We start from the raw sequence: 19,035 nt of genomic DNA on the forward strand, positions 1-19,035 counted from the left end.
TAATTTTCTTGAAGAATTGATAGGTGCTGCTCTGTGGTTCAGGAAAATAAGAGAGATTCCTGTTCCTGTCCACCCTAGGACACTCAAGTCCACTGAAAAGAACAGAAATCTGGTTTGTTCACCAGTTTTCAGGGAATTATAATCTAGCAACTGATGGTTTTAGGGGTTTCAGAGTCATTGCTAACAGAGACTGAACACCCTGAATTTCCTTGAGGTGTCAAGGAAAGTGGTGTTTTCTGTAGCTGACCAACTTGAGAGATTGTGCCAAACCATTCAGGTGACTGAGCTCAGCTACCCAGCCAGGGATTTTTTTCAGCTGACTCTTGACTTAAGAGTAAATTCAGTTGATTTAACTTTGTGACAATGTTGTATATCAGGGCATTTTCTCTTTATGGCTCATCCATTGTCCAGGTATGCAAGCAGGGAAGTTTTATTCTAAGGAGATCCTCTGTATAGATCCAGGTAGAGATAACCAGGTCACAATTTATCTCACCTTTCCCCTATTTTTTTAGAAAGCAAAGCAGTTGTGGGGGTGGGGGAATAAAGGCACTGTTGAATCCTTTCCCTGCCAGCTACTTGCCTAAATAAAATTGTTCTCCTTTAGTTGTTTCTTGCCTGTGGGGAAAACTACTTGCTTTGTAAATTGGCAAGTAGTTTGTGAGTACAATTTTGGGCAGATAATCAGTTGGTAGGGAAAAATCAGCCTCTTCCTCTTCCTCCGTGCTAGTCTTCTACTCAACCCAGAGCTGTTTTGCACTTTTAAAATAATCAGGAAAGAGATCAGGGAAGTATACATACAATATATACATACATACAATATATTCTTCATCATTCTAAGCCCTATTACATCATTACTGCACAAGTTGAGGCAGAAGGATAGCCAAAACTTGATGTTACTAGTAAACAGTTATGATCTGATTAATTTGTTAATCATATTTAGACAATATGAAAATGACCGAGAGGCACAGGAGACACCAGAAGCAATGGGGGAAATATGCATAAGATAAAAGTGGTGAAGGTAGTAGGCTTCCCTACAATAATGGGGATTATGAAAACAAATGGTCTTCAACAATCACCAAATGGCCAAATAATAATATTCATTTTTGGTTTGCTGTTCTCCTTTAGCATACAGTTTTGGAACCAATGCCTTATCACAGGCTTAATATCATTTTATTTGTTCTGTGACATGCTCTCTATCTTATTAAATGGATGTTAATTCTGTTAAAGAGTATTGGCAAGTCAGGGAAGGGGGAAGCGTTACCTGTCTGGGCTCCAAAAGACGCTCACTTAAATCCACCTTTTCAGCATATGCCTGAAGCAAGATAAATACATCTTTTCCTGTGACAGCATCCTGCAGGTCCTTGAGCCTAGCTGTTGAGCTCCCTGTGACTCTCTGGGCAGTATATTTCCAATCAACATACTTGGAAATAATGAAATCCTTCCGAAGAACCCTGCAATGATACAAGAAGATGGACACAGTGGACACAGAAAAGAAATGATAGATTCCAGGGAGCCCGAAACCACCTAGATGAAGAAGATAAAGCTGACAATAGTGATGGTTTCCTCACATGCCTAAAACCACAATCTATTTATTTACATTCCTCCCTCCTCGCCATACCCCACCCTCTCTCCTATGTTGTTTCTGAAGGCCAGAAAGTCGTTTTTAGAGTTTCTGACTTGTGAATTTCAAAAAATCATGGCACAAAATGCTGTTTTCCCCACAGTCTAAAAATAGCTCAATACTCAACAGAAGGCTGCTGGCTTCCTCGGGCAATTTTTGACGCCATCCGTTTACAAAACGCTGCAAACATGATTTGTGGCATTTTTCAAACAGATGGCGTCAAAAATCCTTCGAGGGAGCCAGCAGCCTTCTATTTTTAGACTGTGAGGAAATAGCCATTAGAGCTACTCCCTTTGATCCTAACTGACATTTCTATTTGTGGAAGGCAGGGAGTGGGAGGAAGATTTTCACTGGTTTCCCCCTCTCACTTCAGCCCTTTGCTACAGCCCCCATGACATAGCTGGAGGTCCACAGACCCTGAAGACACAAGTTTAGAGGAAATAGAATATTACAGTGGGAGACAGAATGGGAAAGTCAAAGGTTAAGCAGAACAGATCCATTTATACTACTTAGGATCCAAGACAGACTAGTGACTCTAGCCTGAAGGAACAGAAGAAGTTTTCATTTCAGAGTTGTTCCATACTGTTTCAGTGCATCTAACCCCCATTGTTAAAGTGGCCTTGCCAGTTCACATGGCTGAGGTATCCGTGTGGATCATGTTCTGTGCGCACAAGTGGCTTTTCGTGCTCATCTTGGGGGCACATTTGGGTGAAAAGTACTTGCATCTGCCTAGAACATTTTACCTCAAAAATCAACCCTTAACCATATTGCCATTAAGCCTCTACAGATTTAACTCACATCATTGTAATATCCCATATGCAGAATTAACCTACGAAGTTAGGCTTAGGATATTACCATGAGAGATGTCTGACACAATTCAGGATGGGAAAAAACCAGGCACAGCCTGACAACTGGCAGGAGTAGAGTTGCCAGCCTCCAGGTGGAGCCTGGAATTTCCCAGGAATTACAGGGGATCTCCAGATGACAGAGATCAATTTCTCTGAAGAAAATGGCTGCTTTGGAGGGGGGGTTCTATGGCATTATACCCTGCTGAGGTCCCTCCCCTTCCCAAACCTCTGTCCCCAGGCTACACTCCCAAAACTCCAGGAATTTCTCAATCTGAAGTTGGGAACCCTAGGGGAGACCCTAGGTCTGGGGAGAGACAGGGGGATCAGTTGTTGACTCTGTGATGTCACTTATGGGAGAAACCCAGAAATAACATTATGCCTCTCTAAGAATTTCTAGAGTAGACTGATATCACTTCCAGGTTTTCCTTGGAAGTTATGTAATGCAAGGTGATGTAATGCAAAGTGATGTAATGCAAGGTTTTTTTGATGGTATTTTTTAAAACATTATTTTTCTCCCCCCAGCATCAGGAATGGTGGCAGGAAAATGGCAGCCATATTCTCAGTCTAATCTACTTCACAGAATTGTTATTATAATGGGAGTGTAAGAAGATCCCTCCAGGTTCTATAATTAACTAATCCCAGCTGCTTGTCAAGGAACTAAATTGGTTTTATTTACATATATACAACTAGGCCTAAGTGCAACAACTACAGCAGCTGTCTTACCAACGCAACACAGCTTCTTCTTCCCACATACTACTAGGAGGCTCTAATAATAACTATTGTAATTAGGGTTGCCAACCTCCAGGCAGGACCTGGAGATCACCCAAAATTGCAACTGATCTCATGATGATAGAGATTAATCCCCCTAGAGAAAATGGCTGCTTTGGACAGTGGACTCTATGGCATTAGAATCTGCCAGGTTCCAGCCCCTCCCACAAACCCCACCCTTTCCAGGCTTCACCCCCAATATCTCCAGGAAGTTCCCAACCTGGAGCTGGCAACTCTCATTACCACTGTTGTAAGAAAAAAACAGAGGACAGGAGAACCATACATACTGCCCTATGCTCATTGGAGGAAGGGCAGGATAAAACGTACAGCTTACATCTCGTTAATCTATACAAAAATTGATGTCACAATAAATGTCTATAAGATGCCACCAAAGCAACTGTTTTTAAATCTAGGTTTGGGGATAATGACACATACACAATCATACCAAGGAAGAGAAATATAATTTACATAGCACTATCAGTAGTGGGCTTTGGAGATGAGCTGGGCAGGTTGGCTTCTACTATGTCATTAAATCTTGAATTTCCAATATTCTTAGCCAACTGCAAAAGAAAAAACGGATAAAATTTAACATGATGTAAACAATAGCTTTTTTAATATTAATTTTCCTTAATTTTCCAAACACATAAACATATAGCAATACAGGTAAGGTAAAGGTAAAGGTAGTCCCCTGTGCAAGCACCAAGTCATTACTGACCCATGGGGGGAAGTTGCATCACGATGTTTTCTAGGCAGACTTTTTACGGGGTGGCTTGCCATTGCCTTCCCCAGTCATCTACACTTTACCCCCAGGAAACTGGGTACTCATTTTACCAACCTCGGAAGGATGGAAGGCTGAGTCGACCTTGAGCTGGCTATTTGAACCTGGCTTCTGCCAGGATCGAACTCAGGTCATGACATGAGCAAAGCTTGGGCTGCAGTATTGCAGCTTACCACTTTGCACCATGGGGCTCTTTTTTATAGTAATATAACTATATTACAATCTTTGTACATTAAAATTATTCAGATAAACAATAAGGTACATGTACAATGATGATCATTCAAAATTGAAATCCTTAAAAATTACCATAAACCAGCGCCGGATCTAGGGTTGCCCGCGCCCGGGGCAACCCTAGGCCAACCATCTCGCACGCGCACAGCGCGCACACGCTCCCCTCACTGCATGATGATGTCACTTCGGTGACATCATCACACAGGGCGGAATGGCAGAGGCAGCGTGCGGGGCTGGGAAGCTGCCCACGCCATTCGCCTCCCCGCAGGCGAAAGGCGCGAGCAGCCTCGCAGCCCCTCATGCTGCCTTTCGCCTGCCTCGCAGGACAGGGGGTGGCCGGCTTGCCATGCAACCCCTGCCCTGAAGGGCAGGCAAAAGGCAGCATGGCCATCTGCGCCATTCGCCTGCTCCGCAGGATAGGGGGTGGCCGGCCGCCCCCTGTTCTGCGGGGCAGCCGAATGGCACGGGTGGCCACGCAGCCCTCCACGCTGCCTTTTGCCTGCCCTGCAGGACAGGGGGTGCGCAGCAAGCTGGCCGCCCCCTGTCCTGCGGGGCAGGCAAAAGGCAGCCCTGGGGGCTGCGAGGCGCAAGGGGCTGCTGCCTGCGCCCTCTGGCAGCTGCTCCCGGGGCCCCCTCCCTGGTGGCACCAGGGGCAGACTACCCCTCCTGCCCCCCCCTCGATCTGGCCCTGCCATAAACCCAAAGTTTCCAAGTTAAAGATTGTTTGATAGGAGAGTTTTGTTAGTAAGAGATCATTCTTAGAGAGAAATTCTAGAAAGGATTCCCATTTAGTATAGAATTTTGTTGATTCAAGGGGGTTTACCTGAAGATATAATTTATTAGTTATTTTTTCCATTATTAGTTGATCCCAAATTTTCTTGTACCAGATATCTAAGTTGGGTGGTGTTTGTGACTACCAATATAAAGCTATCATGGTTTTGGCCGCTATTAATAAAATAGATATTAAGTCTTTTCTGATTCATAGTATTCTGATATTTCCACAGGTCTAAAAAAATTAGTTCTGGTTTTAGGGGTATTGAATAAGATGTGATGAGGGTAATTTGGTATAAAAAATTTTCCCAGAATTCTACCATGTGCTTACACTTCCACCAGCAATGTGCGAAAGGGCCTAATTCTCCACATTCCTTCCAACATAAGGGCGAGCTACTGGAATAGATTTTAGCTAATTTTTGCAGTGTAAGATACCAATGATTGATGCAAACAATAGCTTCATCAGCATTACTAACTCTGTTATTGTCTTATTAATTATAAATTGCATAGAAAGGAATAAGAGAAAAGATACTGGGTTAAGTAAGAGAGGCAATACCAGAGAATCTACACGGTTAGCAGGGACAGAATATACAGTGAAAGAATTAACAGAGCCCACAAATGAGAAACGTAGAAATGTTTCTAGAAATAGAAATTTCTACAAGTGCTGCCCCAGAAAAAAACAAAGCAAAGAAAATTAGTCATTTGCACATAGGTTTGCCAACCTCCAACTGATCTTCAGATCCACAAGGATCTCTAGATTACACAGATCAGTTCCCCAGTAGAGAATGGCATCTTCAGAGGATGGACTCTATGGCACTCCATCCCTAGGGAGCTCCCTCCCCAAACTTCTCCTTTCCCATGTTCTGCCTCCAAATCTTCAGGTATTTTGCAGTTCAGAGTTGGCAACTCTATTTGCACCAGAATTTGGGAATGCTGTTCTGAACTGTGAAAGAAAGGCAGTATTACAGAGTGTACCATCAAATTCTTACCAGAAGCTCTGAAGTTGACAACTTATCCAAGGCTAGTGACTGAATACGTGAGTGGTGGACTCCCATCTCCCGATGAATCCCAGAACATTCGATACAGATCAGAATTCCCAAATTAATGGAGAGCCATGCTGGATCTGTACAGTCAGGAAACACACAGATATGGTCAATATTCCAATTTGCTGGTAATTAGGGACAACATGAAGTATAATAATCAAGTATTTACCTTTAACCTCTTGTATTTCTCAGAAATGGTAAGAGATAGTATAGTGCCATTGTAGAAGAACCCCCAGTGAGGAATAGAGAATGGTGCTGTCAGGAGACCCTATTCTGGTTTCAAGCATATTGGCCCCTAGGTTCCAGAAGCTACAGGATTACTTCCTCCAGTGATTCAGCCTTCCTAATAAATGGTTAAGAGCTCCAAGTGAAGGCATTAGCCCTCAACCAGCATGTCTCAGCAGGTGGTTGGCTGTTGCTAGTCCTGGGAGGACCAACCTAACAGACTGAAGGAAGTATAAAAAAGAGAAAACAGTAGCAGGCTGAGTTCCACTTGGGACCAGGAGCTGCCAAGGAACTCGGTCAGGTGCACCATGGTTGCTGAAAGAAGCCCTCAGCAACCCAGAAAGGGATATAAGCAACTGTTATCTAATTATTATACATTGTCTTATTTCTTTGGTTCATTTATTGTGAATTGTTTTGCCTCCTTGTATAAATTGCTTTGAGTTGTAAAAAGTATCTTGCCTCTTTGAGCTTCCTTGATTCTCTGAAGCAACCCTTACCTTAGGCAAAGCAGTCTCTGGCAGAACAGAGGAAATACACTATGACTAAATTTCCTTTTGCTATAGAATAATTTTGCTATAGAATAAGAGCCCCGTGGCGCAGAGTGGTAAGCTTCTCACCCCTGTCTCTTAGGGCCAAACCAGATGAGATGACATCCACTGATCCAACCCTATGGATTCTGCCACTATTTTAAAGCCTAATGAGGCAATTCACAAATGCTGCAAAGGCCACAGCATGCTGGGATGAGGCACTATTGCTCCCCTTCCTTTCAAAGGCCAAAACTTCTGGAAGGTTGCAGTGTAGCCAACAGCGAAGGCTTTTGAATTGGTACCACCATAGAGTAGCTGAGACCTCTAATACAGCCCTCATATAATGTTGCAGTGTTTAGTTTCTCAGTTTGATGTCTCCCAAATTTTGGAATCCAAGAGTGCAGCCAAAGAGACAGTGAAAGGGCCCAGGGGAATGTTAGGACTCTGGGAACAACACATCCTTGAGTTTCAAAGGACAACCAGCCTCAAACAACATACAAACAGCCTCCCCAGCTTTAAACATCTCACTCACAACAATGCACTTCCTAACATAGACATGAACTCTGGTCCCAGGGTCTGCAATAAATCAAGATGCCAGCTCTGCCCGCATATTCACTCCAACAACATAATCACTGGACCTAATAGCACCAGCAATACCATCTCAGGCTCTTTCACTTGTTCATCTGACATATGCCATCAAGTGTCAGCAATGCCCTTCAGCTCTCTATATTGGACAAACAGGTCAATCCCTTCACAAAAGGATGAAAGAACAGAAATCTGATATCAAGAATCATTCACAACATTAAAAAATCAGTGGGAGAATATTTTAATCTTCCAGGGCAGTCCGTCACTGACATAAGACTGAGTAGCAGTTCTCAAGCAGAGAAACTTCAAAGGAAATTTACATCACAAGATGGCTGAAATTGAGTTTATTTGCAAATTTGGAACACTGGATCCCCCAAGGTTGAAACAGGACATTGGATTTTTCTCACTCTCCATATGCTAATTTTCTGCAGTTTGCACCTCTTCTCTATCAAGTTAATTACAACATGTATTATAGCTAGCTTCCTAGCTATAATACATGTAATTAACTTGATAGAGCAGGGGTGCAAAGCGCAGAAAATTAGCATATGGAGAGTGAGAAAAATTTACAATACCCTTCATCCTCTGCCTGGATTATAAGGACTCCTACCCTTTCCCACTCCTTGAATGTGATGAAGGAAGCTTTGACTCTCAAATGCTCATACCCTGGAAATCTAGTTGGTCTTTAAGATGCTACTGGATCCAAATATTGTTGTTCTGTTATGGACCATAAAATAATTTATCAACACATATCTCTAACAAATGCACATCCAAAATAAATAACTGTTTGACTTCCTTCAGTCTTCTATATACTCAAGGATCTACCTGTTATTTGTCAATGATATGTTAACATGTCTTTGAGGAAGACACTTTTATATCCCCTTCCCATGCTTTTCTCTGATGTAATTCAGTTTATGTTCTCTGTCTGCACCCAATCCCACTCAAGCCCTCTACCCACATTAATCTACCTTTCTGTCTCCAGCTGTTACCTCTGGCATTCTATGACAGCCCCCTCCCTCTCCAAACTCTTTCTGCCAAGTTGTTCCTCCAATAAAGTTTGCCTTTTAATCACAAACCGATCCTGAAAAAGACATGTCTGAAGTGTCCTCACTTAGCATCCTATTTCCCCTACAATCGACATCTTTTCAGTATAGATGTACTCCGAGAAACCATGATATTTAGCAGCAGTTTCTCCTCAGAATCCCCCCTGGTGCCCTTGCTTATCAGTGCAAGAATCTTGGGAGACACAAAATTCTCCATCTCCAACCCAACTTCCTTTTTCCTCTCCTTTCATCAGGCTTTCTTGGACTTCCATTTCAGGATAGGGTGTATATTCTTCCTATCTACCCTCTTTTGTATTTTTAGAATAGTCTTGGTTAGGATTAATTAGGCATTATGATTGACTCTCCCTGTGTGTGTATGTACATTGCTCTGTAAATAAACTGTTGTTTGTTTCAGTTAAATCATTTCTACTTGCATTAACTCAATAGCACCCCCCTACCAAATCTGGGACCTCAGTGTAGACTTGGCTGTAAAGATTTGGGTGTTTGACCTAATGGTGCTGGTCTGCACTTTGAATGTGCTCAGAGGGGTGGTCAGAGGATAGACACCTCTGGGTAACAGCAGCTTTCGGTACTTGAAAAGGCCAGGGGGAGAAGAATTTCTCATCTCAGAGCCAAGCTACAAGTGACGCCTGACACAGATTGGACACTTGTCAGCTTCCCTCAAGTTTTGATGGGAAATGTAGGCGTCCTGGTTTTACAGCTTGGCTCTCCATTACAGCTGCAAGACCAGGATGCCTACATTTCCCATCAAAACTTGAGGGAAGCTGACACGTGTCCAACCTGTGTCAGGCGTCACTTGTAGCTTGGCTCTCAGTGTGCTGTGGGCCCGATCAGGATTGAGCCCTAGCAGCATCTTTAAAACACCTCATTAGGCTTTAAAATGGTGTCAGCATTCATAGTTTAGACTAGTGGACACCATCATGTCTAGTTTGGCCTTCACAAGGACTTTCGACCTGCAGGAGAATCTGTGAGGACGAAAGGAACATCTGCATTCTCTCCTGGCTGTTCCAGGAATCTCACTGCTCTCATTGGTTCCTGTGCATTTCCTATCAAGAAGCCCAGGAGAAGCTAAGGGATTCCTGAAGCCCCATAATTGCAGTCAGACCTTTGAAACCAGATGTGGCGTTTTCCCCCCTGCAGCTACGGGTCTATATCTCATTCCTTGCCTGAGTCTACTGGACACTCCAGTTCCATGCAGTGTTAATGTAGCTCTTTTCCTTTTAAGAGAACTCAATTCATTTTTTCACTGTGAAGTCTAGGAGAATTTTTTTCAGAGAGATGGGGAGATTAAAGCGCATGACAAAGTGATACTCTGGTGTGGATTGCAACTTCATAAAAACCAGTCTTCTGAAGTTCCTGGTGTAGCCTTATAGTTACTGCAAGCCTCCTTGGCCAGCAGTTAGGGTTGCCAGGTACCCCTCACCTCCCAACAGGAGAGTGGAGTACCCAGCACTTACCTTGTGCAGAGCATGAGGTCTTCTTGCATGTGCGCGCCCCGGAGCTGGTGTGATGGCGTCACTTCCGGAAGTGACGTCCGCATGTAGGCCACACAAGTGCTCCTGTGCTCGGCACTGGGCCGATTTGGCCTGTTTGGGACCCAAATTGGCCCCAAATGAAGCGCAGAAATGGCAAATCCCTGGGGGTTTGCCCGCCATTGGTGGGCACCTGGGAACCCTACTGGCGGTAGGAGAGGGAAGCTGTTTGCTGAAAGGATAATAGAGATTTCAGCAGGATTGTGGCTGGAGAATAAGTTGTACGGAATTGCTTGTTTCTGTCATCATGGGTCCAATGGCAGAGTTAAAGCCAAATGATTAGGTAATGTGTGACACTTGCATGTCATGAGTGTTGGTATTTCTACAGTTTGGTCACTGGACATCTGTATACCAAGATGGTATATTTGCTGTATACCAAGATGGTTGAGTGGGACAAAGACGAGATTAGGTAACATCAACTTTCATACCTGATGCTGAGCAGTCACAGCACATGTTGTTTCCTGGCATGCGCTTTATTTCCTCAATGATTGCTCCAGTTAGGTCCTCCATACTATTCCCTTCCCGGCCTGGTGACTGTTTGAATGCCACATTCAGGGCCTCTTCTTTACTGTTGCTGAGGACAGAGATCCACCTGTAATGTAAAATGAAACTAATAACAGGTAAATAGAGTCAAATAACCAGCCTGCTGTTTGCCTATTTCTTGGCCAAACTTATGTTAAGGCAAATCTGCCTGGTTAGGCCTCAAAGGAGAATCCCGGGAAACTTAGAAACTCAGTGGAAAGCAGTTCCCAGAGAGATCAGCCTGGACATGTTTTGCAGAACTCAGATAAAAATAAGATCAAGGGAGTGGCTAGGCAGAATGGCCAGAGAGGTTCATTCTCTGTGTTCCATCTCATTAAACTATCAGAGCACAGGTTGGGGTTGCTCTGATGGTTGTATATGACCCAGCTGCAGACAGCCATGCCCACATGTCTTAGCAAGGCCCTGATTGGTCTTGCATGTTGCTGGCCAATATGGAATAAAAATGGAGTTTCCAAGATAGATCTTTGGTTGTGGATCAGCCGTTGGACATAGCTGGTGGTCCTTGGCCATCTAGTTCTTGGACTAGACTGGAAAGATAGCCCTTGGTGTTCTATTTGGATTTTGTGGCTTGAATTTTGCAAGGTAACATCAGTAGCAGAGGATCCTGCTAAATAATTCAGGGATTTTAGAAGTCTTTATTGTTTTATTTATCCTGTCTTGATGCGTTTTCTATATATGCAGTCTTTATGCATAATTCTTAATAAATATATTTATCTTCATCGTTGTGTAGTGTTACTGGCTTTGGAGCTTCAATATGAATCCAGCACTTTGGCTTGTTAGCCCAGCTACCTGTTAATTGTTTTAGTGGAAATTGGCAAGGAAGTGGTCTACTTTGCAAAGCAGACTTCTTGATTAAAAGCCTTTACAGTTACAGCTGCAGACTTAATTTCCTCAGTCTCTGAGTTTAGGGTTAGTCAGAGGAAACTGTAGTGGTAGTGATCTACCCTGGGGTGCTTGGGCCTCTTGCCCTCCAAACTATGTTTGTTCCTAAAAAAAACCCCAACCCTGGGGGGACCCAAAAGTCGTGACAAACGAAACATCCTGAAACCACTTTTGGCCCACTAAGCTGAATACAGTCTACCACATTATTTCAGTTGTCAAGTTCTGTAGAAATGGCAATAAACAATAGTACTGATTTTGACAAGTGCTGATTTTAGCACTCTCAGACAAAAAAAGGATCTTTATCAAGCCCCTGGTGGGTCACTATACCAGGCTGGGCCGCTGAATTTTCCTGGTGAGTCACAAGTTGTGCAGACATGACTGCAGTTTTGAAAGAGAGATGCTTTAGAATATTCTTTTCAGCTCTGCAGTTCAAAAAGGTATTTTTGCTCCCAAGTAATAATTTTGCTCCCAAATAATAATAACTTACGCTGTGCATTCTTGGTCATCATCTGCCAAGAAGTGGTATGTTCGGTTATCTGTTGGGGAAAGATGAGTTTGAAATAATAGCAGAATAGAAAATAATATACCAGAAATTGTATAGCCTAGCTTCTTAGAAACCAGCAACTCTGACAAATGCAGGCACAGATTTAGAAGTAGATTATATTTGATTCTGAGAATGTAACGTACTATACATGTGACCCCCAAGTTTACATGACAGTAAATCTAACACGTCAGTGGAATTTGTATTTAGGGTTACATTTTAGGTCAGTCATGTCTCTCTCAGCTTTGTTGTTTACAATAACTTGAGGCTTGTTGTATTTATCCTTTATAGAATTATTTGATTTTGTTATATTTTCTCTTCAATGTTTAATTACACACAATCCTGGCAGATTTTACTGAAAATACCTATAATGGGATTATTTTATGACCTCAGTTTTTAGGTGAGAGAGACTATTTGGGGACCCACAACGATAATACAGTAACAGCCACAATTCAAGACATCACTTTCTAACTCTACACCACTACAAGGGTCTATAGATTTCACCTGTCACTTAGGAAGCATCATAGAAACCAGCAGCTCTTTCAAACTCTTCCTAAGAAAATGGGAATGTACATGGATTGATAGGGACTTACGTGAAATAAGATCAAAACATTTTCTGTCATCCACATTTGGCTTCACTTGGCAAGTGAGTAAATTCAGCTTCACTGGAGGCCGATTTAGCTAGTTGGTAAAAAGAATGAATCTGTTTTCACAGTGTTTGGCTGAAACCCCATGCACACTTACTTTGGAGTAAGTCTCACTGAATCAAATAGGACATACTTTCAAATACCCAACCACAGGATAGAGATGACAGTGTCACTTCATATAGAAGGTCAAGGCCCCTGCCCAGAGCATACAAGGTTACCTTGGCTCCAGGGGTCATTTCGTAGAAAAAGAGCTGGAGGAACTCATTAGCATAACTCATCAGCATATGCCACGCCCCTTGACATCACTGGAAATGTTTCCTTAGCACAACTGATTTGCATATGCCACACCCCCTGGCATCACCTATTCTGGCTGCTTTGGACCCAATCCTGGCCATTCAGGGCTGAAATTGGGCCCAAAATGGCAAAAAGGGGCTGAAAATGGCCCCAAATGGTCAGGATCGGGCCGCTGCTGAGCAGGAGAGTGATCCACCACCCATCAGCGGCCCGATCCGGGCCGTTTCAGCCCCAATCCAGGATGAAACAGGCCCCAAATGGCTGAGAGTCAGGTGGGAGGGGCCACCTGACATGTGACCTCTTTTGGGGAACTGCTGGAACTGTGTTCTGGCACTTCCCCCCTCGAAATGAGCCCTGCTTGGCTCCCAATTTAGTTAGGTTAATTTTGATAGTATAATAGTCTTATTTCTGTGAATTGACTTAGTAGTAGTAAAATGAATTACTACTGTCTTCCAGACTTCTACTATCTTTAGGGTTCTTTTTTGAACAGATATCTTCTATATACAAATCATAGCAGAATATATGGATTGTATAATGTTCAAAAGGGCAGACTGAGTTTCCAGTTCCTTATTTCCAGATTCACCAGCTTCTCAAGAGCTCAAGAAATTGGATAGAAAGAGCAAAATTGAAGAAAATAGCTGCCTCCCATCTCTGTTCCCTTGTATCCAGTTATTTCATTTCACTCCCATCCTTCCTACAAGAATTTCAGGGTGATGGCGTGTCCACTGTTCTGACTTCCTCCCTTTTGCCTTCACAACAGCCTTATAAGGTAGATTAGGCTGTAACTGGCCCAAGGGGACCCAATGAGCTTTATGGGAAAACAGGAACTAAAACCCTGGTTTCTAGGATCATAAACTAACTTCGTAATGCTATGCCACCCTGGTTTCTCTTTCCTTTTCCCAATGAGTAATGCCTTCATAGGTCACTATTTTTATGTGAACAACCGGGAAACACATTTTGGAAGCTTTTCCCCATTAAAGCATTTTTCCAAACACAACTATAACAAAAAGGATTGTTCAGACCCTCCATTATCTGATTCCTCATTATCTGATTCCTGTGCCAGTCCAAACCTGCTAATAGTGAGCAGCAAAAAGTGAAAGCCGATCCAGAAACGGCAGCTTTTAGAGTGCCTCTAGACGATACTTTTCTGCATGAGCATGCACTTGCTTGAGCATCAAGCTAGACGTGCAAGTTTTTAAAGAGTTGGGTCTGGAGACCCTGAATGTGCTCCGCACAGTCACATGGCAGCTGTGGGGAACTGCTTCAAAAAGAAAAAAAAGAGTGCTCAAATGGACTCAGAACAGCACCACAGGGGGAGGAAAGGCTCCTGCCCCCGCCCTCACACATGAAAACTGCAGGTGCGTGGGGTTAGTTCACTGATTTTACTTCTCCACATGTAATATCTGTGCACAGATTCCCTGGGATAGTAAGTATTTTGATTCACGGGATATTTTCTGTTTTGCTTTTATATTTCACACTATGGTGGTGAAGACAACGTGTGGAAGTACCCTAATAATCATTTATAGTTTAAAGCCTTTCTTCTCAGGATTTGTCAAACCTATCAGTTCCAAACATGTTTTATTATGAAATAAGATGGATACCGTGCTGTGTGAGATGGTAAGATAGCCATTCCTGACTGTGCACCTTCTCTTCTGCCACACTTTTCTTAAGCTGAAATTCAGAAGTAAAACATATGCTTTTTAACAGGAAGCCAAAAAGGCAAAGCCTTACATGAGAGAACCAACCTGCTGGCATAATATTAGGGCAAGGAAGTACAACTTAGGACAATTTCCAGCACAGAGGTATGCACATGTGGGAAAGAACTATGGGTGCAGCTGAAACTCCCTATCCCAGCGTCGGAGAAACAAACAACTTTTAAAACACAAACAACATATTCCTAAGTGTCTAAAATAGCATATTTCTAAGTATTAGCTGGTATATTTTTGAATGCATGATAATCTGTAGAAATGCCTTAATATGAGCCAGCCCAAACTTCTTGCTTAGCACTTGCTACAACTGCACTCTTTAACTCATATTAAACAAGCTGCATAGGTTAGCCCAGGATGCCATTTTTTCGAAGAATAAATATATTTAAAACCTATCAATGTGAGCAATGAAAACTTGAAAAAAATCTGGCTGCCAAATTATTTGTGGTAGAGCTGGTGCCTTTAAGAGCTATGGATAGGGTTGTCAGATCCAGGTTGGGAAATTCCTGGAGATTTTGGGGGTAGAGCCTGGAAAGTGTGGAGTTTGGGGAGGGGAGGGGCCTCAATGGGATATAATGCCATAGAGTCTACCCTCCAAAGTAGCCATTTTCTCCAGGGTGATCTCTGTGACTTGGAGATCAGTTGTAATTCTGGGAGATCTCCAGCCACCACCTGGATGCTAGCAACCCTAGATGCGGACAGTCACCTCTTTTCCCAGCAGTGGTTCAGGAAGCATGGAATGTTTGCTGTGAAGCTGTTAAGGGCAAAGAAAGCTGTGCTGGGGTGGGTGTGTGTGGAAATCTGGCAACCTGAAGTACAAAACATTATTAAATATATCATCTTTTGTGATTTTGTCAAGATCACCATATGAAATTGGTAAGTCTGGAGTATGTTCACTTACCCATCACTTTTCTTAAAAAGGCTCCCTGATTTTTCTGTGCCGTATTGCTTATTTCCCTGCAGCTGGTGCATGCTGTATCTCAGTGGCTTGCTAACAGAATTCTATTAGACAAAAATAAATAGACCAACTGACAACAGCTTGCTTTTCTTAAGAACATTTCTAATGGACAGGGGTGCAAACACACACCCATATATATGCTGGAGGAATACTTCCTTAACATGATTCCAAACATATAGTTTATTCTCGTTCATTGGCAGCTTTTGTGAAAGAAGAGAATTCCTTCTGGCCTAATCTGCCATAATAGCTCCTATATCCCTGGCCGTTTCCACACAGCTTACCTTGTTCCGGAAAACAGCAAAATCTCTCATGAAATCGTGCGAGAAGACGCTGTTATTGCATGAAATCGCGCGAGAAGACGCTGTTATCGTGCAAGAAGACACGATAACAGTGTTTTGTTGTGAGATTTCACACGAGATTTCACTGTTTTTCAGAACAAGGTAAGCTGTGTGGAAACGGCCCCTGTTTGGCAACATTCACCATTGGATTCCACAAAAGCTATTCATGATCTAGAGGGATCAACATGCATGCTGCTCTTCCAACCCCCAACCTCCCCCCAAAAGGATCCAGGAAGCCATTTTCATTACTCCTTTGACCAAACATCAGCTTTCCCCCCTCTATGATGAGAAGTCTGAACCCTCTTTGTAAGACTATGATTCCACTACAGCAGCATGGTGGGCATTGTACTTCACACAGAGATTGCACTCCAGGTTCTCATTCTGATATTGTTTCTTCTAGCCCCCGAGAAGAACCTAGAGCTTAGTAGCAACATTGCCCTGGTTTACCTCTTTTAGGTCCAGCTGCAGTGCTGCTTTGAGTTGATCCCGAAGGGAGGACAGCTGCTTCTTCTCCTCCTCCTGCTGTGTCTTCATCTGAAAGACATTGCGCCAAATATTCTTTCAAACAAAGCAAAGGAGTTGTTTGTGATTACTGCTAGATCTTTCTTGTAGGCATTTACCTCCCCTTTGCATTCCCCACTTTCCACATCTACAGGAAGTATCAAGCTCCCATTATTTAAACACAAGCTAAATATCTGAGGTTAACTGCAACTTACAAACAAATTTTGGGATACCCTGGCCCAGATGTTTTCAAGTTTCAGCATGGGTTTTTGTATAATTGCTCTGGTATGGGGTGGGTGGGGGAGGAATCTGAACAAGAGGCTTGGTTTCTTTGTAATTCAAGCATCATCTATTAATAGGTGAGCATTTTTGTTTCATTTTGATTTTGCTTGCAAACAACTCATTTGTTACTACATTCATTTGTTTTAATTTCTCAGTGATTTCAACAGGAAACCCATTTCAATGAAAAATACATATGCAGAGTTAGCAGGTAATATTGCTTTCCATTGAATTTTAATAAAATTCTCAGGAACTGTACCTTTCAGCCAAAGTCCTGACCACATTTTAGGAGAGATAGGGAGTCCCAATTTCATATGTGATTAATATTTTTTACAGCACTGAATTCTCTTGTGTTACAAAATCTGTTTAACTGAGAGATGACGGGAAAAGCTTCACTGTCAAGTTTAATCTCTCCAAATTCTTGCCCCCTGGCTTCTGGTGCTGAACTCTGCTTAAATGCTATAAACCAGAAAGCCGAGCACCTATTAAAGCCAGCACATTTGCTTTCCAAATGATCAAATAAAGAAGCAGGTTGAAAGTATTTGTTCTTTTTGAGAACATGTATGAGATATTAATATAGTAAAATGTATATAAATTGCACATAGTTTTCTCTGTGGTATTAAATACACCTGAAGAGAGATGTAACATAGAATATTTTATACTTTAAAAAAAATAGTCTTTGCCTTATAAACCAACTCAGGCAAAAATTTTACCAAATCTTGGCTCAAATTTGGTAAGATTTCCAGAAGCCAGGTGAAATTGCTGAGGGTCAGGTTCACAGGACATTGCTGATATAAACAATTTCGGGGTGTTAGAAAAACACGGGCACAATCTCTTTAGGAGAGAGGACAGGTCTGTGAGTATGGGTGAAGATGAGGGACTCACCAGCAATCCCGATAGAATCTATTCCTTCTTTCTATCTCCCTTCTGAAGTATCTGCACTACAGTAAGCCAACCATTACCCACTAGAAATTTACTTAAGTCTGAAGCTCAACCCAGAAGGGATCATGTCCCATGTCACCATGAGAATAGTACTGATTTCTATTAGTTTGTCTGAAGATTATTGTATATCATAAGACACTTTAAAATAACACAATTACATATCTGTTACTGAAAAGGATAAAGATCAGGCCAGTATTGAAATGGTTTAGGGCAATTATATTGGCCATAGTTGTAAGGTTAGCATCAATGTTGTATAACACCTGAAAAGTACTTATGAGAATACCTTTATTGTTCAGTGGTTCCATACTGTTTCTTTAGCATTTACCCTGGTGCCCGCCCCCGCCTGATTGTGTTATTCTTTCATGTTTTATGAATTTGAAGAATGCTTACACTATGAAGCTTAGGGACAAGACTCTCGATAAACTCTTTATGCTTCTCTGTAGCCTTTAAACATATCTGGAAAAAACTGATCGAAAAAAATATATTGTGACACAAATATAAAATAATCTTTCTAGTTTAGATGTAGTTCTGTGATCTCAGTATGGGCCAAGAGGACTTTCTAAATTAGATAAATTCAGTGGGTAGAAATAGACTCTCCATGTTCAAAGACAGTCTACCCGTGCCAGATATGTGTGTGGGTGTGACTGGGGACTTCCTTATGAACTTCCCATTTTCATTCAGGTTCACACATACAGGCAAATGAGGTGGTAAAAGACTGTCTTTTAAACTTGTATTTATTTACCTTATGACATTGTTTATGGAAATGTCCTTGATACTGTATTGAAATGTACTTGATACTGATTGTACTAATCTCATACTGTGTAATTCGCCTTGAGTCTCAGTGAGAAAGGTGGACTATAAATGACATAAATAAATAAAACAGGATTATCAGGCTGCACCATTTCAGGTGTAGGAGGGGGAAGCACGTCTTTAATGCTCTTCTATGTGCAAAACTCCCTGCAGACAGAAAATAAGCACAGCAGGAGAATTGTATTTTCTTACACTTATTTATATGAGGGAGCATTCAAATAAAGTATCCTTCATATGTCATCTGAAGTAATACAACACATTCTGCACCTCATTCTCCTGCATTTCGTAGGGTTGCCAATTCTTTTTTTGGAAATTCCTGGTGGATCCTGGGGAGGGCAGAGTTTGGGGAGGATATAATCAGCAGGATATAATCCACTTTCCAAAGGAACCATTTCCTTTGGGAGAACTGATCTCTGACATCTGGAGATCAGCAGTTGTAATTCTGAGAGATATGTAAACCAAACCTAGAGGATGTCAATGTTAAGTAGACATTCTAACATGTCTGAATCCCTGAATTCTTATACTGTTGTTCAGGGTTTGGCTGTCTAGGCTGTTTTCACACCAGTTATTTGCCTTGGATTCAATGCTTTTGGAAAGTAGGATT

General features: G+C 42.2%; 1 protein-coding gene across 1 annotated transcript in view; it reads right to left on the bottom strand.

The window, feature by feature from the left end:
* The window catches only part of LOC129330610 (arf-GAP with SH3 domain, ANK repeat and PH domain-containing protein 2-like), a 58,951-nt gene that overhangs the window by 22,988 nt on the left and 16,928 nt on the right, over positions 1–19,035 (bottom strand). The window contains exons 8-17 of the mRNA XM_054980714.1: positions 18,012–18,087; positions 16,347–16,433; positions 15,505–15,605; positions 14,499–14,568; positions 12,550–12,637; positions 11,903–11,951; positions 10,419–10,582; positions 6,007–6,140; positions 3,706–3,797; positions 1,262–1,451 (exon numbers count right to left, since the gene is read on the bottom strand). Of these exons, the coding sequence (XP_054836689.1) occupies positions 1,262–1,451; positions 3,706–3,797; positions 6,007–6,140; positions 10,419–10,582; positions 11,903–11,951; positions 12,550–12,637; positions 14,499–14,568; positions 15,505–15,605; positions 16,347–16,433; positions 18,012–18,087 (1,051 nt within the window). The remainder of the gene's footprint in view (positions 1–1,261; positions 1,452–3,705; positions 3,798–6,006; positions 6,141–10,418; positions 10,583–11,902; positions 11,952–12,549; positions 12,638–14,498; positions 14,569–15,504; positions 15,606–16,346; positions 16,434–18,011; positions 18,088–19,035) is intronic.

This window comes from Eublepharis macularius, chromosome 5 (assembly GCF_028583425.1).
Source record: "Eublepharis macularius isolate TG4126 chromosome 5, MPM_Emac_v1.0, whole genome shotgun sequence".
Taxonomy (NCBI): Eukaryota; Metazoa; Chordata; class Lepidosauria; order Squamata; family Eublepharidae; genus Eublepharis; species Eublepharis macularius.